Source organism: Adiantum capillus-veneris, chromosome 6 (genome assembly GCF_014529385.1).
Source record: "Adiantum capillus-veneris isolate H3 chromosome 6, ASM1452938v2, whole genome shotgun sequence".
NCBI classification, from domain to species: domain Eukaryota; kingdom Viridiplantae; phylum Streptophyta; class Polypodiopsida; order Polypodiales; family Pteridaceae; genus Adiantum; species Adiantum capillus-veneris.
In genome coordinates, this window is record NC_140936.1 from 87,682,900 (window position 1) to 87,707,915 (window position 25,016).

General features: G+C 45.5%; 1 protein-coding gene across 1 annotated transcript in view; it reads left to right on the plus strand.

Moving 5' to 3' along the window:
• The window catches only part of LOC147455847 (coiled-coil domain-containing protein 39-like), a 200,788-nt gene that overhangs the window by 13,097 nt on the left and 162,675 nt on the right, over positions 1-25,016 (plus strand). The window contains exon 2 of the mRNA XM_086514496.1: positions 18,467-18,634. Within this exon, the coding sequence (XP_086370622.1) occupies positions 18,467-18,634 (168 nt within the window). The remainder of the gene's footprint in view (positions 1-18,466; positions 18,635-25,016) is intronic.

The window sequence follows — 25,016 nt, forward strand, 5'->3', positions numbered from 1 at the left end:
AGGTGCTGATGGGATCTTGCTGTAGGTGCTTAGATATGCGAGGCTAAGGGTTGAAAATGCAAAACGCTAGGGTTCTGATATAGGATCTACAAACTGACAAGGTTATGGGCTGATCTGTTGATGCCGATGTTAAGGGTGCTGATGATGATGATGGAAATGGGCTGAAATCTGAAAACCCTGGCTGATCTGATGGCTGAGATCTGGAAACACTCGGACTATGGCTGAAATATGCGTCCAGATGCTATGCAGAGTGAGGCCCCAAGGGCTCTTTTAAACAGTGCAAGGGATACCAAAAGCAAGAGTCCCAAAAGCAGTCAGTTCAAAAGCTTCAAGTTCCCAAAGCATCTGGTCCAAAAATTGGCGCCAAAAAGATGACATCACAAATCGCAGAATTCTGTATAGCTTCCACGTCACAGTCAGTGCAAAATGCGGAGCGTTTGTAGAGCTGCCACGTCAGCATCTTCTATGCGATCTCTCTCTCTCTCTCTCTTTTTATTACTCTAGTGTCCCTAGGACCCCATCAGACGGGATAACTTCAAATTCTTGTCAGATTTAGGGCGGACATGCCACGTCATTATTTTGTGACAGAAATCTTGGGTGTGTCCTCCCAATCATTGCTATGATGGTAGGTACGGTGGCTATTGGAGCGGTGTTGCTGCAGAAGGTAGGGAGAAGTTACAAGCCTATCTACTTTGAAAGCATGGCGATAAGTCCTGGAGAGGCGACCTACACCGAAGCGGAGCAGTGGGTGATGGCATTAGTTTTTGCTTGCAGGAAGTTCAAAGTGCATCTCCTTGTGTGTAAGTTCTATGTATTGACGGCTAACAATCTTTTGCCTGAAGTGGTGCTACATTTAGAGCGAGGGAAGAGGATCATGAAGTGGGTGTTGGAGTTGCAAGAGTTCGAGTTCGAGTTTAGGATCGACCACACTAGTTGGTCTCACTAGGCAGATATTTTGGTTAGCAAGGTCGTTGATTTACCGGTTTATCCAAGGGTGGTACGTAATGAAACCAAAGAGGGGCCAGACTTGGAGGGAGCATTTACCATGTGGTTTGATGGTGCATATAGGAGGGTGATGCAGAAAGCAGGAGATGGTGTGGAAATACAGGATCCACACGGCAGGGTTATATTTTCAAAGGCCTATGATTTGGAGGATGTCCACACCAACAATGAAGTGGAGTACCTCGCCCTCCATTTAGGTTTGAAGCAGTGCATGGAGTTTGGCATTTCCAGGTTGGTGGTGAAAGGAGATGCGTTGTTGGTCATCAAGCAATAGGACAATGGCAAGTAAACAGGGATTCCTTGAAGCATTGGTTTTTTGCCAGTAAGAAGCTGCTAAAGTTCTTTGAAGAGATCCAGTTTAAGCATGTAAAGAGAGAGAAAAACTAGGAGGCGGACCAGCTAACAACCAATAGAGTGTTGGTACATGTTATGGGCTTATATGTGACCCCAGCTACGTACACAAGTAGGGAATCAGTGAAGGAGATTGTGTCACAAAAATATGGAAGCGAAAATTGACTGTTAAATGCAATTTATATACTCAAGAGACTTTGGAGAGAAAGAGAGAAAGCTTGACACATCATTGGGGACCAGAGGATGGGATGGTCCTCCCCCATAAAGAGAATATCCTTATTACTAAGGGAGAATGCTTACAAGCACAAGAATGGGGCAAAAGCGTGTCTCTATTTTTTCTCGTCCTTTTTCTTCTTTTGACTGAGAGAGTAGAAGTACTACTCTCTGACTACTGAGAGGATCTTTCCTCTTCTGTGAGATTTTGGGAAGCTCTCGTAGGCGAGAGTCTACCTTCCACAAAACTCATCAGAAGCTCTCATAAATGAGAGTCTATCTTATGCTAACTGTGTCTCGTCGGACATAATCATTCCTCCAGTCAACCCACGAAAGAAACGCGCAAAACGCACGCACACACGCTTGCTGTAATTTTCTGCACATAACCAGAAATTGTTACCTGAGCGCGTTCCAATGCCGAAATTAAGGTCCTTTTCGCGATGGAAACGCTCCAAACTTTGTGTATGTGTAGAGTAGGTAGAGAGGAATAAGATTCTATTAAGACTTTGCTGAAATTCACCCTAATACAGGTGATTAGGGGCTGAAAACAGAGAATTTGCAGCAGCTAGACGAGGGAGAAAGAGAGTTTTTTACTACTTTACGTGATGAAACTTCTCCCATAGCTGTCTACAACCATGAGAGGCCTTGTTCTAGGTGATTGGTGCTCAGAGGCTCCACATACACCACAAGGTGGTGCTCTCAAGCTTCAATGGAGAGCTTCACTGCGTAGAGGACATTCAACTTGGGGGGGGGGGGGGGGGGGGGGTAGTGCACTGCCATCCTGGCAAGAGGGGGAGAGGCTGCTCTCATATAGCCAGCTAGAAGAGGGGGCGCTAGCTAAAAGAGAGGATGAGAGAGAGAGAGAGAGAGAGAGAGAGAGAGAGAGAGAGAGAGAGAGAGGTTGCATGGGTAAGTGTAAGTGGCACACCTACTTAATAATTTAAAAGCCATTCAACTTTTGACTTTAAAAGTCCTATGCTAATTAATGAAATGTGCAATTAAGTGCACAACTGCACACATAGATGCAACCAATGAAAATGTTAGCTGCTCCCCAGCGCAATGCCGTACCAGCACTGCTGTGGCATTACCTGTTTGCACTTGTCCGACCATTTGGTCCAGCATAGACATTATAAAATAATTTAATTGACTTATCCTAAGGCCGTAAAAATAATTCAGGCCTTAGGGTTACTGTTGTTCTAAGGACTCCATCTCATTCCTGTGCTTGCACTAGCACGGTAATTTTCTGAGCCTGAAATCTGAGGCTACTATCTACCCCTTCATTGAAGATCTGATTTCCCAATCACTAGGGCTTCATGGTATTTTCTGCTAAGGTCTCCTTGAGGTGCTCCAGCTTAAACTTGGACGCACCTGAGGCCCAGAACTGCTAGATCTATTCTGATGTACACACAACTAATTAGGTAATTCTTTCTCGTAAATACATTAATTATTTACAAAGTCTGTCATAGTTACATCCCTCTTGGTTCTAAATAGTTGACCTCATCTGTAGAGCGTCAACACAACTGTGCAAGATGTTTGGGTAGTCCTTAAGATCGGACTCAGTCATCCACTTTGCATCTAAAGGGGTGTAATTCTTGAACTTGACTAAATACTTTCGATGTAGGCTCCCCGACTTTAGTTGTCTCTCAGAGTGGTGTATTATCTGTTCACTGTTCAGGTTGAAGGATTTCCTCAGTCTCTTCGACTTTTGGAGGATCTTCTTGTACAGGCGCCACTGGAGGAGGTCCAACATGTGATCGGAGGAGACTTACATGAAAAGCATTATGGATGTGCCAGTGAGAAGGCAAATCCAATCTAAAAGTCACGTCATTGACTTTATCTGTAATTTTGAAAGGGCCGTAAAATCTATGGGAAAGTTTTACAACTTTCCCTTTTCTGACCCGTTTTTTCAATCTAGCTTTCTTAAACCGAAGCAGGACATATTGTCCTTTTTCAAGATTGAGATTCCTTCTGTGCTTGTTTGCTTTTCTCTTCTGTTGCTCTTGAGTACGAAGAATCGCTTGCTTTACTTGTTGATAGGCAATATCAATATTGTGCACAAATTCATCTGCAGCGAAGATGTTTTCTTTGGTAACCATAATAGGAAGTAAGAGTGGCTTCCCATAAATAATTTCGAAGAGAGCTTTACCAGTTGAGGAATGTATGGTATTATTATACGCAAACTCAACTATCGATAAGTACTGTTCCCATTCGGATTGTCGTTCCGAAACATAGCACTTGAGGAGGTCTAAAACAGTGGCATTAGCGATTTCGCTTTGACCATCTGTTTTAGGATGATAAGCTGATGAAATATCAAGCTTAGTTTCCAAGTTTTCGAACTATGCTTGCCAAAATAGACTAGTCATGCGAGGATCTCTATCGCTGACAATAGTCTTTGGCAATCCATGGTGTTTAAAAATCTGAGCTAGAAATATTTTAGCCATGTGATCAGCTTTGATCGTCTTCTTTATAGGAAGGAAATGTGCTTGCTTACTGAATCTGTCTACTATAGTCCAGATTGCATCATTTCCATTCTTGGATCTAGGAAGATCCGTAATAAAATCCATGGCAATACTTTCTCATGGCGTGGTAGGCACAGGGAGTGGATGAAGCTTGCCATAAACTTTATGTCTGTCATATTTTACTTTTTGGCAGACTAAACACTCACGTACATGTTTTTCAATGTCCGCATGGAGTGTTGGCCAAAAGAAATATCTTTCGAGGGCACTAGTGGTAGCAACAATTCCCCGATGCCCGGCATAAGGAGAATTATGTGCTTCATCCATCACCTTCTGTCGTAAGGGCTGAGCTATGCATATTGCTTGTTGACGATAGAGCGTATTATCCCTAATGGAATAAGGTGGCCTTGAGTGACCAACTTGAAGATCTACCCAAATTGTAGTGAAGTCTAGATCTTGAAGATACATCTCACTGAGAGATTCTAGTCCTCATGATAATTGTTGTCAGTGCATTGATCTTTGGACGCTTGGAGAGAGCATCTGCAACTGCATTCTTTGTTCCAGAAGTGTGTAAAATCTGAAAATGGAACATTGAAAGAAAGTTGGCCCATCTCATTTGCTTTTCTGATAACTTTCTCTATGTGAGAAAGTAACGAAGACTCTGATGATCTGTCTTGATAATAAAATCAGTTCCTAACAGATAATGTTTCCAAATGGAAAGAGCATGAATTACTGTCATTAGCTCTTTCTCATATATGGAAGCATGCAACTCTGCATCTTTAAGGCGCCCACTTTTGTAGTCTATGGCGTGACCCTCTTGGTTCAAAATTGCTCTTACACAATCTCCAGATGCATCGCAGTACACCTCGAAAGGTTTGCGAAGATCAGGGACGGTGAGAAGAGGTCCGTGACTGAGTAGATACTTAAGCTTTTCAAAAGCTTGTTTTTGTCCAGGCCCCCAATGGAATGGAATCCGCTTCTTTGTCAGATCATGGAGGGGACCTGCTATAGCGGCAAAGGCTCGAATGAAACGCCGATAATAGGAACAGAGCCCGAGAAAACTTCGTACATCATGTACTGTAGTTGTCGTAGGCCATTTCACAACTGCTTGAATCTTATCAGGGTCCATCCTCACCTGGTTGTGAGATACTATATGGCCCAAATAATGGATTTCATTTAGAAAGAACTCACTCTTTTTAGCATTCACAAATAATTTGTGTTTGCGTAATTCTTTAAACACTAATGCAAGATGCTTAAAGTGTTCGTCTTCCGTCTCTGAGAAGATTAAGATGTCATCGAAGAAAACGCCTGTAAATCTTCTATATGAGTGAAAGATTCTATCCATCATTCTGTTGAATGTGGCTGGTGTATTAGTGATTCCAAAAGGCATCACTAAGAATTCATACAACCCGAAGGTTGTTCTAAATGAAGTCTTATGCACATCGTGAGGAGCTATGCGGATTTGATGATACCCGCTCTTCAAGTCTATACGACTAAAGACACTTGCTCCTTGTAACTTATCAAGAATGTCATCAATCTGAGGGATTGGAAATCGATTCTTGATTGTGATCTTGTTTAAAGATCTATAGTCTATGCACATGCGGAATGTGCCATCCTTTTTCTGTACTAGCAAGACAGGTGAACAATATGGAGAAGTACTATGCCTTATTAAGCCCTTCTCCAAAAGTTCGTTAACCTGTTTGAGGATTTCCTCTTGCTCCATTAGACCAACTCGATAAGGGGGTTGATTTGGAGGAGAACTTCCTGGGATCAAATCAATTGTATGATCCTCAGGTCGAGGAGGTGGGAGTTCATTTGGAAGTTCATTTGCAAAACAATCTTTAAAACTTTCTAATAACTTAAGTCTTTTTTGCTCTAAAGAGGAAGAAAGTTGTGAAGCAGACACATCTCTCTCTCTTGCAAAAATCAAGTACGTCGAAACACACTTTTTCATTACTTTCTTGATTGCAATGTGATTGGCGATGTGGATACGCCAATCACCTGCATCCGCAAGTACAAGATATTCCTTTCCTTTATGATCAAAGGATAAAGTTTTCAGAACATAGTTAGGAATGGGATGCATCTTGTAGTGCCAAGGCATTCCCAAGATAACATCACATCCTTCAAGTGAAGCTAGTAAGAAAAACTCTTGATCTTTGTAGTTGTCGACCTTTAAATTCAACTTCCCTATGATTGGAGTAGAACTGGAGTTCTGCCCTTTGAAAGCTGATTGTGCTTGAATAGAAACTCCAAAACGGTTGGGGTGTAAATTCAGGTCATCGACTAGCTTTGTAGAGATGAAGTTGTCTGTATTGCCAGGATCAAACAGAATAAGAGCCCGTTGGTTGTTGATGCTACCCCATGCTTTGAGAAGAGCTCTTTCTTTTCCATCCTTGGTTGTATTCCCCTGTACATCTGGGACTGCATTAGAAGAGGGAGGGTTGCGGGGTTTTGGTAGGACAATCACCCTTCATATCTCCAGTTTGTCCACACTTGAAGCATCTTCCTTCACTGATGTAGGTTCTCAATTCAGCAGGAGAGAGATATTTCGCTTTCTTGGGCTGATTTGGCTTTGCTTCTGCATCGGAGGCGGTTCTTTTCTTCTTTTGAGAAGAAGAAGTAGAGGTAGGCTGCTCATGAAGAGCTTTCTGCTTGGCATGATAGGTGCTTTGCTCCATATTCCTGGGAGTACCCTTGTCGTGTATTCCATCAGCTATGCGAGCTGATTCCATAAGTATTTGCAAGTTACCTCGAGGGTAAAGCTTCATAGCCTTTTGCAAGGCTTCATGCAATCGTGCTTCAAACTTGCGCATCTTCTCCGAATCTTCAATCTTCTTGAATGGAGTGACTTTCAAGAGAACGTCCCAAAATCTATCCACAGAGCGTGGAAGAGTTTCGTTTTCTGACTGTGAGAGTCGATCCCATTCTTTCTTTACCTCTTCCTCATAGTCTGGAGGAAGGAACTGTGCGTAGAACTCCTTGAAAACAGTCCAATCTTGGGGTTTGCGATTTTCTAAGATCAGGGTTAACCACCAACTGTTGGCGGTGCCTTTTAGGTACATACTGACATGCGAAGCTTGGATCTTTCTTTAAAGTTCCCTTCTGCAAATGCAACTTCAAATTGGCGGATGATAGCCAAAGCTTTGTCATTATGCCGCCGTCCATTGTAGGTGTCGAATTTTACATCTTTGTCTCCTGACTTGAATGTTTTCTGCCTGTGGTGCTTCCTCTTATGGTGCTCCTTCTTTCTATGCTTAGACTCCTTGTGGACAGGAGTCCTTTCCCTTCAATGCACTTCTTGTTGCGACGGATCGTCAAGAAACATGTCTTCTGAAGCGACTATGTCATCCAGATTCTTCATGAAAGAAAATTGAGGAGAATCAGGAGGATCCTGCTCTTGAACCTTTGGATTAAACCGCACATGACGTTCTGGAGGTTTCCTCTGCCTCTCGTGCATGCGGGAGGTTCCAATTAAAGGATCTTTCTTTGGTTCTGGCGCCTTTGGGTTCTACGGGATTTCTCCCGACCCCATCGGCACTTTCTCCTTCCCTTTCTCAAGAGTATGGAAAATCTTTTGGACTTCTGGACGGGAGAGAGCTTTTTACAACTCTACCACCTGCTGTTAAAGGAGAGAGAAATCTATCTCGCGTCCTCCCATTTCTGCAGTCTGGCAAGAGTCGTCAATCTCTTAAGGAAGAGAGAGATGACCTTGCTCTGATACCACTGTCACAAAAACACGGAAGCGAAAACTGACTGTTAAATGCAATTTATACACTCAAGAGACTTTGGAGAGAAAGAGAGAAAGCTAAACACATCATTGGGGACCAGAAGATGGACTGGTCCCCCCCAAGGGAGAATCTTTACAAGCACAGGAACGGGGCAAAAGCCCGTCCTCTATTCTTTCTTGTCCTTTTTCTAAGAGAGTAGAAGTGCTACTCTTTGACTACTGAGAGGATCTTTCCTCTTCTGTGAGATTTTGGGAAGCTCTCGTAGGCGAGAGTCTACCTTCCACAAAACTCATCAGAAGCTCTCATAAATGAGTCTATTTTCTGCTAACTGTGTCTCTTCGGACATAATCATTCCTGCAGTCAACCCATGAAAGAAACATGCAAAACGCACGCACACACGCTTGCTGTAATTTTCTGCACATAACCAGAAATTGTTACCTGAACGTGTTCCAATGCCGAAATGGAGGTTCTTTTCGCGATGGAAACGCTCCAAACTTTGTGTATGTGTAGAATAGGTAGAGAGGAATAAGATTCTATTAAGACTTTGCTGGAATTCACTTTAATACAGGTGATTAGAGGCTGAAAACAGAGAATTTGCAGGAGCTAGACGAGGGAGAAAGAGAGTTTTCTACTACTTTATGCGATGAAACTTCTCCCATAGTTGCCTATAACCATGAGAGGCCTTGTTCTATGTGATGGGTGCTCATAGGCTCCACATACACCACAAGGTGTTGCTCTCAAGCTTCAATGGAGAGCTTCACTGCGTAGAGGACGTTCAACTTGGGGGGGGGGGGGGGGTAGTGCACTGCCAACCTGGCAAGAGGGGGATGGACTGCTCTCATATAGCCAGCCAGAAGAGAGGACGCTAGCTAGAAGAGAGGGAGTGAGAGAGAGAGAGAGATTGCATGGGTAAGTGTGCCAAGTGGCACACTTACTTAATAATTTAAAAGCCAATCAACTTTTGACTTTAAAAGTCCTATGGTAATTAATAAAATGTGCAAGTAAGTGCACAACTACACATATAGATGCAACCAATGAAAATGTTAGCTGCTCCCCAGCGCAATACCGTACCAGCACTGCTGTGGCATTACTTGTTCGCACTTGTCCGACCATTTGGTCCAGCATAGACAATTTAAAATAATTTAATTGACTTATCCTAAGGCCGTAAAAATTAATCAAGCCTTAGGGTTACTGTTGATCTAAGGACCCCATCTCATTTCTGTGCTTGCACTAGCGCACGTAATTTTTTGAGCTTGAAATCTGAGGCTACTATCTATCCCTTCATTGAAGACCTGATTTCCCAATCACTAGGGCTTCAAGGTATTTTCTGCTAAGGTCTCCTTGAGGTGCTCTCGCCCAAACTTTGATGCACCTGAGGCCCCAGAACTGGTAGATCTATTCTGATGTGCACACAACCAATTAGATAATTCTTTTCTCGTAAATACATCAATTATTTACAAAGTTTGTCATAGTTACAGATTGAAGATTTTCTGAGCATGGGACAGTGTCCTGAAGGTTTGTCCAAGCTACAGAAGAGAAGGATAGTGCAAAAAGCTTGCAAGTTCACACTGGTAGGTGAAGACCTGATGATCTACGATAGAGACGGAGTGATGAGGAGAGTATTGTATAAAGAAGATATAGGCTTGGTGTTGGAACAATGCCATGAGGAAAGCGGACACCAGGGAAAAGACCAAGTGCTGTTTCGAGTATTAAGAGCAAGTTTTTGGTGGCCTTCCATAGTGAGGGATGTGCACTATTGGTGCAAAACCTGACATGAGTGCCAGGCCATGGGTGAAAGACGGCCGGTAGACGAGTCGCAAGGAGCCATCATCACTCAAAATGCTTTCGAGAAGGGGGTGTGGATGCCATCGGTCCACTCCCTAAGTCTACAAGCGGTAAGAAGTACGTTGTGGTAGCCATTGACTACCTCATTAGATGGGTCAAAGCCAAAGCCATGAAGGAGGTAAATGCACTGTTGTGGCTCAATTTGTCTTTGATAACATTTGTTACCGTTTTGGAGTGCCGTGGGTGCTCATTTCTGATAGAGGCCAAGGATTTAGAAGCAAGATTATGCAGGCGTTTGTGGAGAAGCTAAGCATTCAGCATCGATGTTCTTCGCCTTATCATCCCCAATGCAATGGTCTAGTGGAGAGTGCCAATGGGCAGATTATCAAGATGTTAATAAAGTATGCGTACAAGCAAGATGTGGAGTGGGAGGTGAATCTAGAGAAGTGCTTATAGGCATACATGATGTCTTATAAGGTGGAGACCAATTTCACTCCATTCGAGTTGGTTTATGGTAAGGAGGCAGTGCTGCCAGTGCATGCGCAGCTAGGTGCTCTGAAGGGTATGTGGTACATCAATGCCACTCCATTTACAGGATCGGATTGTCAGCCTTGAATCATCGCAGATGGATAGAGAAGCAGCAGCAGATTACTTTGTGAAACAACGGGAGAAATGAGTGGCCAAAGTCAATAAAAGTTTGCCAAACAAGAAGATAGAGGAAGGAGACCTGGTGATGAAGCACGAGAGCTACTTGGACTTCACCTTTCAGAAGAAGTAGACAGGTCTGTACATGGTGCAGAAAGCTTTTCCAAATGGGACCTATCAGCTGGTGAGAGCTAATGGTAAGCTTCCTAGGCACAGGGTGAATGGTGTGCGGCTCAAGCTGTACTTTGACAAAGGGGTGGTGCTCGATCCGCATCAAATTATAGCCAAGGGGTGTGGGAAACCCACGTGAGAGGGAAGTAAAGTGCAAAGGAGATGAAGCTTTGTACATAGCTTGTACATATGGTTGGGGTTTGTGAGTGCTTTTGGTTGTCTGTTTGGTTGTGACAGTGCACGTGCACGTGCACGTGCACGTGCGAGAGAGAGAGAGAGAGAGAGAGAGAGAGAGAGAGAGAGAGAGAGAGAGAGAGAGAGAGAGAGAGCACAAACGCAAGATATGGTAAAGAGGGGGTGATCAGTCTCCCATGACTACCATGAGCAGAAGACCCAATACACAATAAATAAATATTGTGAAAGTGGGTACCCCCCTGGCCCCATAAATAGGTGCTCAAGGGGAGGTAGGGCAAAGGCTGGAAAAATCCCCTATGACCAACAAGAAAATGATATATGGAAATATATGAGGGCAGCCTGGCGGCCGTCCCCAAACTTGGGCGGCCAGACTAGGTACAACCTAGACTATGGGTAGAAAGCCCGGAGACATACTAGCCGTACAAGTATGCCCTAAATTTATGAAATAGCAGAGTGGTGTAAATCTAACACCCCCTCTTAGCACCTGATGCTGCACAAACCGCATGAAGCCGAAGATGTGAGGCAAATGATGAAGATGTCTGTATGTCCATTGAAGGCTACTCCATGAGTGTAGCAGCAGTTTGGGGTGTCACAAACCTTTGAGAGATCTCCATGGTAAAGTGCCATCACGAGCAGTGTAGCAAATTGTTGTACTCTGCAGATGCAGGGTGAAGATATTGTGTAAAGGTCCCGAACTGAGTGTGAAAACAACTCCTTGTCGTAAAAGAAGTGCCAATAGACCTGCACGTGTCCTGCCCAATAGGATCTATGGTGTCTGTAGTCAAACCGTCTGAAGAAATGGGGAAGCCCAAGAACCGTCATCAGTATGCACGTAAGCCTGCCCATGCATGAACATGTTACCCAATGTGGCCAGGTGGCTAAGCTGTGTAAAACTCAAGGAAGGCCAGATGTAGCAACCTGCGCTGTAAACTCCTCCGAATCAAGGAAAGTTAGACTAAACAGTCTGCATTGTAGAAGCTACCGTAAGCTGCAGCAGTTACCGATAGACCGCACGGACCACCACCGAATGGTGTCCTGACAGTAGGTAGGGTAATCCAAGATGAGGGGAAAGCCAAACTCAACAATCTGCGCTGTGAAGGGCCTCTAAGAAGAGGTGTGGTTAGACCAAGCTGTCTGCACCGTAATTATCCTATATGAAGAAAGGAAGCCAGACTGAGGAGTGTGCGTTGTGAATAATCTTTGAGAAGAGGAAAGGCCAAACCAATCTGCCTATGCCGTCTTGCTTGTATCTCCTACCTCCAATCCTCCGGTGTCAACCAAAAGAGTATCCGCGCCAACAACGCCACCAAACTGCAACTCGGTGTGGCTCTCAATGTGGGAGTGGCCTATTGCCCAGGTCGGGGGATAAGTCTGCTGTAAGGTTATTGAGGGTGAGTGTCAACAACTCTGAAGGTAGCAATCCAAATGATCAGGAGTGTAGAAGAGCAAGTGCACTACCATCCAAGCCAAGCTCGGGGTTACTCCAGATGTAGTCGCGGAGTGATGCCTCAGGTGTTGGAGGGCTGAAAAACAGCAAGTAATTAATGGAAAAAAAAGTGCCAATGTCGTTTGGTTACCTGACGAAAGAGTGCATCTGCTGGTGCCAGGTGGTAGAAGAATCTCTCGTGGAGGTTTTGGCCGCTCCTGTGTGTGCAAGAGGCTTAGCGTTTGCTGAAAACACAGCGACTTCTGAAAACGCAGATTTGTTCCAGAAAACGCAGGGCTGATCTGATGCCGATCTGCCGTGTTTTGCTGCAGGGAGGGGGTGCCAAGAGAGGGAGGATGAGATCGATGTCTGTAGATGCAAAAACACAAGGTTGAGGTGTAAAAACACTGATGGTTTCTGAAAACGCTAGGCAATGCAAAAAATGCTAGGCAATTTGCAGTTTTCTCGTGACGAAAGTGTGCAGAAATGCTAGCGCTAGCCTTGGTTTGCTGGATTGCAATGGTCTTCACTTGTTGGTGAGTGATACCATGTGAGAGTACGCGTGAGAGAGAGAGAGAGAGAGAGAGAGAGAGAGAGAGAGAGAGAGAGAGAGAGAGAGAGAGAGAGAGAGAGAGAGAGAGAGAACACGAATGCAAGATATGGTGAAGAGGGGGTGACCAGCCCCTCGTGACTACCATGAGCAGAAGACCCAATACACAATAAACAGATATTGTGGAAGTGGGTACCCCCCCTGCCCCCATAATTAGGTGCCCAAGGGGAGGAAGGGCGAAGCCTGGAAAAATGCTCCCATGACCCAACAGGAAAATGATATATGGAAATATATGAGGGCGCCCAAACAAAGGTGGGCGGCCAGCCCCAAACTTGGGCGGCTGGGACTAGGTACAGCCTAGACTATGGGTGGCCAGCCCGGAGACATACTAGCCGTACAAGTATGCCCTAGACCTGTGAAGCAGCAGAGTGGTGTAAATCTAACACTGGTGTGACAAACTTTTTGAGTTTGGTAAATATGCTTTTGGTCGAACATGAATGTTCGACAAGGGGGCTGGGCAATGATGGTGCAACCAAAGTTGGTCGAAGCCAGAAGTGGTGTCAAATGGTGCTAAGGGTGCCACAGCGTCACCATGAAACGCGTTTCGACAGGTCACGACAGGTGAAACGTTTCTGGCCTTGAAATGTTTCGCTCACCAAGTGAAACACAAGCCGTTTCACTAACAATAAGTTACCATAGTTTTAGTTTCAAAGTCGCTAAACGCACGTTTCGGTCTCACGTTTCACTGTGCTCTCATTTTGGACCGAAACGTTTCGCAATGAAACACAGGGTGAAACGTTTCGGCCTTGAAACGTTTCGCGGTTACGTTGGGGTGCCAACAGGTGCATGACAAAGGGCTTGAGCAGGTATGAAGATCCCGGGCAGGCAAAGGGCAGCAAAAATGGATGCCTTATGTGGTTTGTTAGGCCAAGAGGCTTTAGAAAGGGGTCAATTGGAATGGCAGGTTGAGGTGTCTGAAGTATTGATTTTTCTACTCTGGAATGTAGTGCTCGAGATGCTTTAGAAGCTGGTCGAGACAGCCCCTCGAACGGAGCCACGTGGTGGAACATATGCTAGCTTAAAGATGGAGTGCATTGCAGATCCGACACGGACAAGGCAGGTGGAGACATGTGGCCCAAAATGAAGTGAGAAGATAGACGGGTAGAGCTTGAGTTGTGAAGGATGCCGGTCTTCTCGGATCGTCAATCGGCTTGAATGGGCAAGTTATGACCAGTAGAAGATTTGTCCGGGGCCAGTTGTGGGGCACTTTAGCCGCAATGATAGACGTGCCATCTGGTGTTTTTTGGAGCTTGGCAGGCTTCTAGAAGGTAGTATGCACCATGAGGAATTAGCAAGAAGTGATAGCTCGGCAATCGGATTCCCAAGTAGCGAGATATGTGAAGTGGAAGTTTGGCGCAATTGGTGGAGGGAAGGTACCAAATGATTTTTTCTAGATTTTGGGCTCTCGGCTCTCGGTCTGGAGAGAATCAAAATGCGGCAAGGGCCGGCGGATTCGGAGTCAGTAAAGTGGAGATCCGGCTGGATTTTACAGCTCGGGTACCCAATCAGCGAGCAGATAACAAAGCTGGTCTGAAGGTGGTCCAAAAAATGGGGTATTTCAAAATGTTCTCAAGGGGTGGCCACTCCGTGGAGCGCCACGAAATCCAGTAGGCGAAGTCAAGACCATGGAGCGTGTGGTATAAGGGCCAAAATGTGGCCTCATTGTGGATATCCAGTGGGAGAGAGAGAGCTCCCTCGCGAGCTTGGCTATGGCCAAGATAGCGCTAGGCCTCCGAGCATCACGCGGCGGTCCTGTGATGGTGGTTTTGACAATGTTGGCCGTAGTAAGTGATGGTGCTAGCGTTCGACGGCGGTGCAACGTAGTGATGACGCGGCGGCCCTGTCCGTGGGTAGGTTCCCATGCGGCCCTCTAGGCCCTGATCCAATTTTTGAAGACAAAATGGCACAAGAGGCACTAGCGCTAGCGCCCCCTCCTTTTCAAGAATGGAGATGGCAATGTGAGTGAGAGTGAAAGGAAAGTTAGCCGAGGAGCTTCAAGCCTTGTGGAAGTTGTGAAAAAAAGCATCAGAAAGGCCCAATCAAATTCAAGTTGCTGAAAAGGGCGGGGCCCCTCTATAAAACCCTATTTTTCCTCATTTTATGTGGCTTTTTCCCAGTTTTTGAACTCTGCGTGCCAAAAAAGCCAAGAGTGAGCCCTTGGGGCTGTTTTTTTTGTGTGAGCTTGTCGTTGGTGGCATTGTGACGGTTGTACGTGTTCTTTGCTAAGCAATTCCAAGCCATTCCCCCCGTTTCTAGCGTCGTTCCCCCCTTCCCCTCTCTTTTCCCTTGCTCTTTGCGTGTGTGTCGGTACTGGCGGAGGGTGAGTCCGCGGATCGCTTTGTGGTCAAAGGGAGTGAAAATTGAGCTGTTGTGTGCGTTGGGTGTGTTGAAACAAGCATTGGTGGTGTGTGTGAGTTGAATGGCAGTGGCCTGTTAGCGTGTGTAGTGTGTTTTTTTGAAGGTGTTTCTAAGAGGACAAGAGTGTTGTGAATGCCCTGAGCTATAGAGAGGCATTTGTTTGTGTTTCGGGTGTGTTCCTCATCCCTCCTCTCTAGCGTGCATGCCAAAATGTGATCTAAACTTGACTTTTCTATCTAAAACTATCGACTATGGCAAACCACAAAGGAAATATCAATGCTTGATGGAAAATTGTGCTAATGCTTGTGCTGTGACTGTGTCCTGCCAAGGAATGAGCATGCAAAATCTATTGACATGCGATTTTATTGGAACATAAACGTTCAAATGTGTCAAATTGAGAATCAGAATTCTAAGATTTTTTGCAAGCTCAAGCCGACCATTTCTTTGAGGGTTTGCTAGGAGAGCTACCTCATGAGAGACATGAGATCACATGATTCGTAGCAGTACACTACCAAAGCAGCCACCTTATAGAGTGATCAACGAAGAAATAATGAATCAAGTAAAAGAAGTGTTGGAAAAGGGTCTAATTCAACCGAGTACCTCACGTTTTTGTTCATCAGTGCTGCTTGTATTAAAGAAAGACAGATCTTGCAGAAAGTACATTGACTACAAGGCACTTAAAAAAATAACAATAAGAATAGGTGTGTATATTTATAGGCATCTGAGTCATACGTTTTAGTGAGTCCCTCATGAGGGTTAAGACGTTTCGGGATGAACACCCTGTTTCACGGATAGAATGTTTCGGGGCTGAAATGTTTCGCAGTGGCGCTGAGCAATTGTTTTCCTGGATGTCTAGCAAGATCACGGATAAGTTTGTTGATCAGAAATCGCAGGCATGGCCTTTTCATGTGCAGGCTAAAGTATGCTTTCGTATTTCATGCCTTTGCTACCTTGGAAGTCTAAAGCACCTAAAGTCTTTCTGTACAAACCCGAAGCACTTGAAGTCTGTATGTACAAGGCTATGGTGTGTATTCGGAGTTTCCTTGGGGTCGGTCAAGTTTTGGATTTCGAGAATCACTCAACCCATCGTTTCATGCTTTTTGAAGAAAAATAACTTCAAGTCAAGGATGGTCTGGGTCTCGTGGTGGCGTTTATCCACCCCTAAAAGAATGAGTGGGGTAGCAACTTTGGATTGGACACATGATAGCGAGACGTTGGAGCCTTCTTCAGGATATGTGTGTCGATTCTATGCACCCATGGGTTTCTATTGCGAAGTATTTCATATGCCAGATAGGTCTCCCGCATGGCAAGACTTCGATAGAGGCACAATTGTGGCATATTGTAAACGTGAATCAGCATTCAAAGGTAAGAAGTCATCTTTACTCACATGCTTGGTGCTTTAATGGCAAGAGGTATTGAAGTTTGCTGAGTGGAAGCCACCCTCTTGTAGAGAGGTAGCAAATTCTCTACAACTTGAGGTATTTGCCACCTCTAGAATTGTTACCTGGCCTGGCAAATTGCACCTTCTCTGTTAGTTCAACTGTATGGCAAGGCTTGCTACTCTTAACCTCTTTGATGCTGAGTTGCCACAATGCAACGAGTTTCTCTCTTTTCGTAGAGTGCAGTATCAATATTATATCCCTCGTGGATATCGAGTTATTTGGGAGCAACTTTGGGGTTGTTTCTTTTTGTGTGGTCCTTGCCTTGCTGGTTGATTGACTTGGCAAGATTGGAAAGTGAAAGGCAAAAAGTTCACGAGTGACAATTCTGCAAATTATGTCTACCACTCTCTTATTGGATGAAAGCATTGGTGGGCTGCTAGGGCCAACAAGGCTTGGCAGGTCAAAAAATCTATTGCTTGGTGGAGAGATGTATTGTTTTGAGGGTGGCATACTCAACTTCCTTATAAGAAAAAAGTGTTTCTTTGGCGGGCTATGGGGGGAGGGCTTGAGCTAGTTTGTGCCATCGTCACCTTTCCAATGCCATGTGTTTCTTTTGCACCACTTTTAGAGAAGACAATAGACATAGCGTCATTGCCCTATTGCTAAAAAAATATGGGCCTTTGTTCCATCTGTGTGGTTTGATGAATCTGTTTCTTCTCTGACTAGGTTTTTGGACAGCGCTCTTATGCATTCTATCCTCAACATTTTCAGCTGCCTTTTGACATCCTTCATTATTGGGGCTTTGGCATAATTGGACCACGAGGAAGGCCTTTATTTTTCATGGTGCAAGTGGTGTTCGACAGCATGTATTGGGATTGAGCGATATTTTGCTTTGGAGTGTTTCTTCACTCACCACTGCTGGGTCAGCTCTATGGCAAACACACAAGTTTGGAAGGATGGCATCTTGGCGGAGACATTCATTGCTTGATTCTCTAGCATGACTACTTTTCCATCTTTGTTCATGGGCTTTTTGTGTTTATGTCCACTATTTTGCTAGCTCTTTGTACATATATTTTTTGGTAATCAATATGATTTACACATTATATGAGAGAGAGAGAGAGAGAGAGAGAGAGAGAGAGAGAGAGAGAGAGAGAGAGAGAGAGAGAGAGAGAGAGAGAGAGAGAGAGAGATGCTATATTAATGTCTTCAAAAGGCCAAAATGACCTGTGAGACCAAAGGTTACAACTGTATCAGATGTGATACAATTATTTGAGACAAAGCAGAAAAGAAAACATCCTAAATTCTAAAACAAGGAAAGGTAATGAAGGTGGTCGGCAAGTAGGATACAATCTCATGTTACAAATTGTAGAATGGGGGTATGGCAATGAGGAGTATACATTAATGGAAGGGGGGGGTGTGCAAAAGTGACGAGTCATCCAATGAACCCTTGCATAGGCCATTGCAGCATAGCATCAATCTCCTCCATGGGGAAAATCCAGGGAGGTCTCACCTGGGTCTTGAGCAATGATACCTTGTATCCTCATGTGTGCACATCGCCTATGCGTAGATCTCCAAGGCCTTGGACGTTTGAAACAACCAAGGTGGATTGCTTGATCAAGCAATTGGTATCGCCTATAACTTTTATTATCTCATAAAAGGGTCAAAGTGAAACAAATGCTTTGTCACCTCTTGAAGAGACACATCTCCAGGTGAAAGAACAAGGCTCAAAAGTTCAATTTTGCAAGTTAAAAGCTGTAACTGCATTGACGTACGTGATGAACATAGGAAGCATTGAGAATTTGTGTGAGTCTCTTAAGTAAAAAACTGCAGCTACATTGCCATGCATTGAAAACATAAAAAAATTCTGTGAATTTCTAATCCAAAAAAATAAAAATAAAAAAATCAAAAACTCATAAAAAATTGAAACCAAGTTGGAAGTCATCTCCTACTCTAGGTTTACTTCAATAAGCCCCAATGTTGAAATCATACTTCTCCATTTAAATCAGCACAACACCTGTTGTTCTTAACTTTTAAGTAAGCTGAACATGCATGCAAAATGTTTGTTTGGTGAGAATCCATTCGCTTGCATTTAAAAATTGAATTTGGTTTCTTGCTGATGCCTAAAATTTTGTTGTTCTATGTAGGAATCACTGGAGGAACAAGAAGAAAGAACTACTATCATGGAAGAACACATGCGGAGATTAGAACAAGAAATTCTTCAAACGCAATGTCGCTCTGATGCTAAGAGAAGAGAGATTGCCACTGAGGAGCACCTTAGAAAGCTTGCTCAAATGGAAGTTGCAAGGCTTCAGGTTTCTTGCTATCTATGTTCCAATAAACACAATTCTCCTTGACAATAATATATTGTGAGATCTTTGTGACGATCTCTTTGTATTTGGGTTGATATTCTCTACATCTGCTCTCTTACTTGGATACACACTTTGTTTGTTTGGTGTGCACTCACTAAGGGAAGTCTCTCTGTTTGATGTCACATGCCTCTCTCAGATATTACTCAGGATAGGGTTGTTGGGGTAAGCTTATTACTTAAACACTCTTTTAAATGTCTATGAAGAAACTTCATTACATTTTCACGTGTATAGCCATTATAGTCATTATCCCTATGTATGATCACCCTTAATATGGTCTTGTGAAATTCAATAAGGATGTGAACGTGGCAAATTTGAATTCATTTCTTAGGAAGTTCCACCAACTAGCAAGAAAAGCTACGAGCTTCTATCAAGTATAATGAAAGAGAGAAAATTTATTAACGTCCTTTGGATGCCAAAGTTGACCTTTTGAACCAGTCAAAAACATCCATATTACATTCTCCTCTGGACATTGATGCCATGAAGACATAAAACAAAAAAAATAAAACAAAAAAATAAAAATGCTTTTGAGAACTCTTAGGTCTTGTAGGAGTTAAGATTACAAAGAGATTTACTGCATCAAAGGGTCATAGTATACTACGAAGGGGTGGGCACTGGGTTCACTCCTTGGAAGTGGGGTACAACAGTCTCCAATGATTGCTTTTTCCTCCTTAGTATCCTGTCCACTTACCATTCTTCCTTGCTACTTTAACTTTGACCAACTCTACTAGTCTATTCTTGAGCTGCAGTGGTGTTAATCCATTGACTATCCATACCATTGTTTCTTGGAGAGATTTGGTATGCTTTGTTACTTCCATATTTTCAAATCTATCGATTTACACAAGCTTTGCCTGTGTGCCATTTGAGTATAATGTAAAAGAGGCCTCCTAGATTCATGAAAGAGACTTTGCTCAACTATGCTTTCAAATTATTTTGTCTCTATTACAGTCATCCTTCAACTCTTTCGCAATGTCTTTCCTATCCCAGCCTAGGAGAAGACCACCAATTTTGACTTCATTCTTGATACTCTCCACTCTTTCCTTTTCCTTGATTCTGGACGGATAAGTTCATGTTGAGGAATTGGTTTTCCACTTCTTGTTGTAGTGTCTTTGGTAAGGGGCTCTCTTGTGCTTGCTATTGCTCAATCTTCATGGTTTGCACTTGTGTTTGTAGCTCTACAATCCACTTATCGTTCTTGGTTTTTCATTGTTGATACATCTATTTGTAATTCCTTCAACTCAGGCAAGAGGTAAGGTTCCCATGCACGCGCGCGCGCGCGCGCACACACACACACACACACACACACACACACACACACATATATATATATATATATATATATATATATATATATATATATATATATATATATATATATATATATATATATATATATATATATATATATATATATATATATATATATATATATATAGAGAGAGAGAGAGAGAGAGAGAGAGAGAGAGAGAGAGAGAGAGAGAGAGAGAGAGAAAAGAAAGAAAGAAAGAAAGAAAGAAAGAAAGAAAGATTTTTAATGTCTATGTCAGGCCGAAATCGGCCTATGAGACAAAACAGATGTACATGGTGTGTATGTCATCCGTCTATCGGAAAGACAAATGAAACAAAACTGATACAAAACTGAACTGAATGTAGGTAGTGGAGTATCTGAGGAGGGATGGAGCTCTATCTCTCTAGGGGTATATGCATGTCTATATGCTCAAGGTAGTACAATCATGAGAATGCATCAAGCTATCTAGCTCCATCCTGTACTAATGGGGGGATGTAAGATGTGGTACATGGGCGGGGCTGGTGCCAAGGCTACCCGGATGAAAGCTGTCGGGTCGGCCCTCATCTGAGCTACTCGCTCCTCAGTGGCACAGCGCTCCCGGGCTCGGATCTCCTCGATCTGTCGGTGGTGGGAGCTCGCGCCCCTGTAGCCTGTGACTCGTGGTCGTCGTCTAGCTCGGTTCACCTCCGCCTGTGGAAGTGTCACTCCCCTCTGAGTGTCTGGTGAGGGAGGGGTGGCAATCCTCTGAAAGAAGTCTGTGAGCTGCGACTGTCTCCCCTCTGTCTGTGTAGCTGTGTGTGGCTGTAGTAGTGTGTCCCGATGGCTCTGTATCTCTAGTAAGAAACGTCCGAGCTGTCTCTGATCTCGAGAGTCCATGATCTCTCGGAGAGTGGGCTGTCCTCTGAATAGGGCCTCATACCTGCCTCTGATCTCAGTGTATGCTCTGCATCTACATACAAAGTGCTCCTCACTCTCTACCTCCTCTGTGCAGGCTCTGCAGACTCGCTCCTCCCTGGGAACACCAGTGTGTCTCCCGATCTCAATCTCTAACTTGTGTGAAGCCACTCTCAGCTGACCAATCGCCACCCGTGAGCTATGTGGCATATATGTGTCCATATAGCGTGGTCTCTGTATGAAGAGAGAGAGAGAGAAAGAAAGAAAGAAAGAAAGAAAGAAAGAAAGATTTTTAACGTCTATGTCAGGCCGAAATCGGCCTATGAGACAAATCAAATGTACATGGTGTGTATGTCATCCGTCTATCGGAAAGACAAATGAATGATGAAACAAAACTGATACAAAACTGAACTGAATGTAGGTAGTGGGGTATCTGAGGAGGGATGGAGCTCTATCTCTAGGGGTATATGCATGTCTATATGCTCAAGGTAGTACAATCATGAGAATGCATCAAGCTATCTAGCTCCATCCTGTACTAATGGGGGGATGTAAGATGTGGTACATGGGCGGGTCTGGTGCCAAGGCTGCCCGGATGAAAGCTGTCGGGTCGGCCCTCATCTGGGCCACTCGCTCCTCAGTGGCACGGCGCTCCCGGGCTCGGATCTCCTCGATCTGTCGGTGGTGGGAGCGCGCGCCCCTGTAGCCTGTGACTCGTGGTCGTCGTCTAGCTCGGCTCACCTCCGCCTGTGGGAGTGTCACTCCCCTCTGAGTGTCTGGTGGGGGAGGGGCGGTAATCCTCTGAAAGAAGTCTGTGAGCTGCGACTGTCTCCCCTCTGTCTGTGTAGCTGTGTGTGGCTGTAGTAGTGTGTCCCGATGGCTCTGTATCTCTAGTAAGAACCGTCCGAGCTGTCTCTGATCCCGAGAGTCCATGATCTCTCGGAGAGTGGGCTGTCCTCTGAATAGGGCCTCATACCTTCCTCTGATCTCAGTGTATGCTCTGCATCTACATACAAAGTGCTCCTCACTCTCCACCTCCTCTGTGCAGGCTCTGCAGACGCGCTCCTCCCTGGGGACACGAGTATGTCTCCCGATCTCAATCTCTAACCTGTGTGAAGCCACTCTCAGCTGACCAATCGCCACCCGTGAGCTATGTGGCATATATGTGTCCATGTAGCGTGGTCTCTGTATGAACCCCCCAGACAATATGGTGAGAAACTGGTCTCTGTAATCTGACATCCTCGTCCCCAAGCCAGGTGACTCCCAGACTCTCCTAGTGTATAGCTGCCACAGATCCTTTTTCAGTACCAAGTTCCTCTCACTGCGAGAGAGGTGAACATATGGTGAGTGGGGGTCGTACTGGAATGGTGGTAGGCTCTCCATGTCAAGACCGTGTCCCTCAAACCATGCTCTGACCTGTGAGTACCATGCTCTCTCATGCCCACTCTCTGATAGCTGTATAGCTGCCTCAAATGCTCTACGAGTAAGTCTGTCAGGAGGTAGCTCTCTCATCCTCTGGATGAAGCAGACTGTCTGGAATAGTGCCTCTACCACCATGGGTGGTGTGGCGAGCTCGGCTCTAATAATGTCACGTGGCACTGTCTTCTTGCTGCGGAGCAAGCGTGAGATCATACATATCTGTGGCCTCTCAAGCTGTGTCCACTGGTCAGCTGTCAATCTTGGTGCCCATACTGCCGCCGAGTACATCAAGGCCGGAGTGACTAAGGTGTCGAAAAGCCACCCCTTCGTGCGGGGTTCTTGAAAGTGTGCCTGGTGGCATCTCCGCTCTAGCATGGCCAGAGCTGCATATCCTCGGGTGAGCCTGTCAGCAGCAGCCTGCCTCATAGTGAAGGGTCCTGGTAGGCTGGTGAATGTGATGCCAAGGTAGACATAGGAGGTGACTACATCAACCTGTCCTCCTGCTGCTGTGAAGGTGGCAGCGCTCCTCACTGCACTGGATGTGTGAAAGATCATAACCTTGGTTTTGCCAAGGTTCACAGTCAACCCCCTGTGTGTGTTGAATTCGTCCAAGGCCTCAAGATGGCGTTGCAAGCCCTCGGGTGACTCTGAAATCAACACAATATCATCAACATATAACATGATGTGGACCGGAGTACCTGCCAAGTCGCTCCCCCCTCCCCCTGCTCGCAGTATGTAGTCGGAGATCTCGTCGATGTAGAGCCCAAAGAGTGTCGGGGAGAGTGGGCATCCTTGCTTAACACCAATGGTGCTAGCAATGGTCTCTGAAAAACCGCCTGGGCAACGAACTCGACCCGTCACCTTCTCGTAGAGAGCATATATGGCCCAAATCATCTCTGTTGGTACCCCAATGCTGTGAAGGCGCTGGAAGAGTCTCTCGCGTGGGACTGTGTCAAAGGCCTTGCGGAAATCCACAAAGCAGCAGTAAAGCCTCTTCTTCCGCGCCTTTGCCCCATCAATGAGGCAGCGCAGAACGAAGATGTGATCAGTGGTGGAGAAAGATCGTCTGAAACCTGCCTGGCCTGGAGCTCGTAAACCCTCGATCTCTGCGTAGTAGCTGAGCTGTGCCTCAAGTACTGCTCCATATAGCTTGGCCATCGTGTGGCCAATCATGATAGTCCTGTAGTTCCCTGGATCCAGGGTGTCGCCAGATTTGTGGATAGGCACTATGGTGTGCTGTGTCCACTCCTCTGGGAAGCCCTCCCCTATAGCCCGGTTGAAGACATGTGCAATCAACGGGGCTATAGTGGAGGCCGCATAAATGATCTGCTCACTCTGTAATCCAGTATGGTCAGCTGATCGTCTGTGCTGCATGCGGCGTATGGCCCTCTCTACCATCTGTGCTGTAAAGAAGGAGGAGCACGTGGGGCGTGGCTCGTGTGGCTGTGGGATAGGAGGCTGTCCTGGCACCTCGTAAAGTCGCTCTGCATAATCATGCCATATCTGTGGATCCTCAATAGCTGTAGTCGGACGTGGCTCGCGTAGGGTGCGCCATGCCGTCGCGCTATCCATGCTCATGAATAGGCGGTATAGCTCAAGCTCCTGTGCCTCTTCGAATGCTCGCCGCTTTTGGCGTGTCAGCGTCTTCATATGCCGTCTGGCCTCTCTCTCTGTGATCTCTCCTAAGGCTCGCTGTGCGCGGAGGCGTCGGTATAGCTCTCTGCACTCATCATCATACCAGCGGTTCTGAGGCATAGTCCCGGGGGGGGGGGAGTGCGTCCTGTGTGAGTGGTGTGTGGAAAGGAGCTAATAGCTGAAGTGTGGAGAACGGAAGAGATATGTGATGTGAGAACTGAGAGTGGTGTGGATGGGTGGAGGAGGCATAGGCCATGCTCGACCTCGGCCGAGTAAAGAGAGGCTAGCTCATGTGTGAAATGGATGGTGGTGTGTGGAGTGTGTGCTGTGGAGCTGTGTGGGATGGTATCTCCGGTGATGGAGAAAGAGAGGTATGTGTGGTCGGCTCCGATGGGTATGGGTGGAATGGTGAAGGATGTGATAAGGTGTGTAGCCTCCCTGGGTCCCAGAATATAGTCGACTGTACTCCCCCCTCCCTCTGCAACTCCATGTGGCATACAAGTCAGGCCCCCTGAGGTGGGCCACTGGACCATCCCGTTATAAATAACGAGACGGTGCTGGGAGCCAAGTCGAAGTAGATGTCGTCCGTAGGCTGTGACTGGAGCTCTGTCTGCTGTATCTCTCATAGTAGCCTCCTCATCTAGAGTGTGTAGTGCCTCTGGGTCCTCGTGGTCATATGCCTCACACTGCTCACTGCGCGTACGAGCATTGAAGTCTCCCATAAGGAAGACTTCACCCAGTGTGGAGTACTCCATAATCTCCTCCGTGAGGCATGCGTACGGTGACTCCTGCTCAATAGGGGCGAATCTGGAGCCTGTGGGAGCAAAGTAGCAAAGGGCAATGTAGACGATCCTGTCTCGTGAGAGCTCGAGGCGAATCCACATGTAGCGGGCCTGTGGGTCCCGGGCAGCAATCTGTAGTCTGCTGTGAAGCCCCTGTCTAAAGAGTATGGCCACTCCTCCTGAGCCACGAGTGGTGTGCTGGCGCATACATCCCCGATGTAGAGACTCCCACTGGAATCCATGTATCCGTGGTAGCCCTCTCTCTGGGCTCTCGTGTGTCTCTGTAAGTAGAATGATGTCTCGACCTCTCATC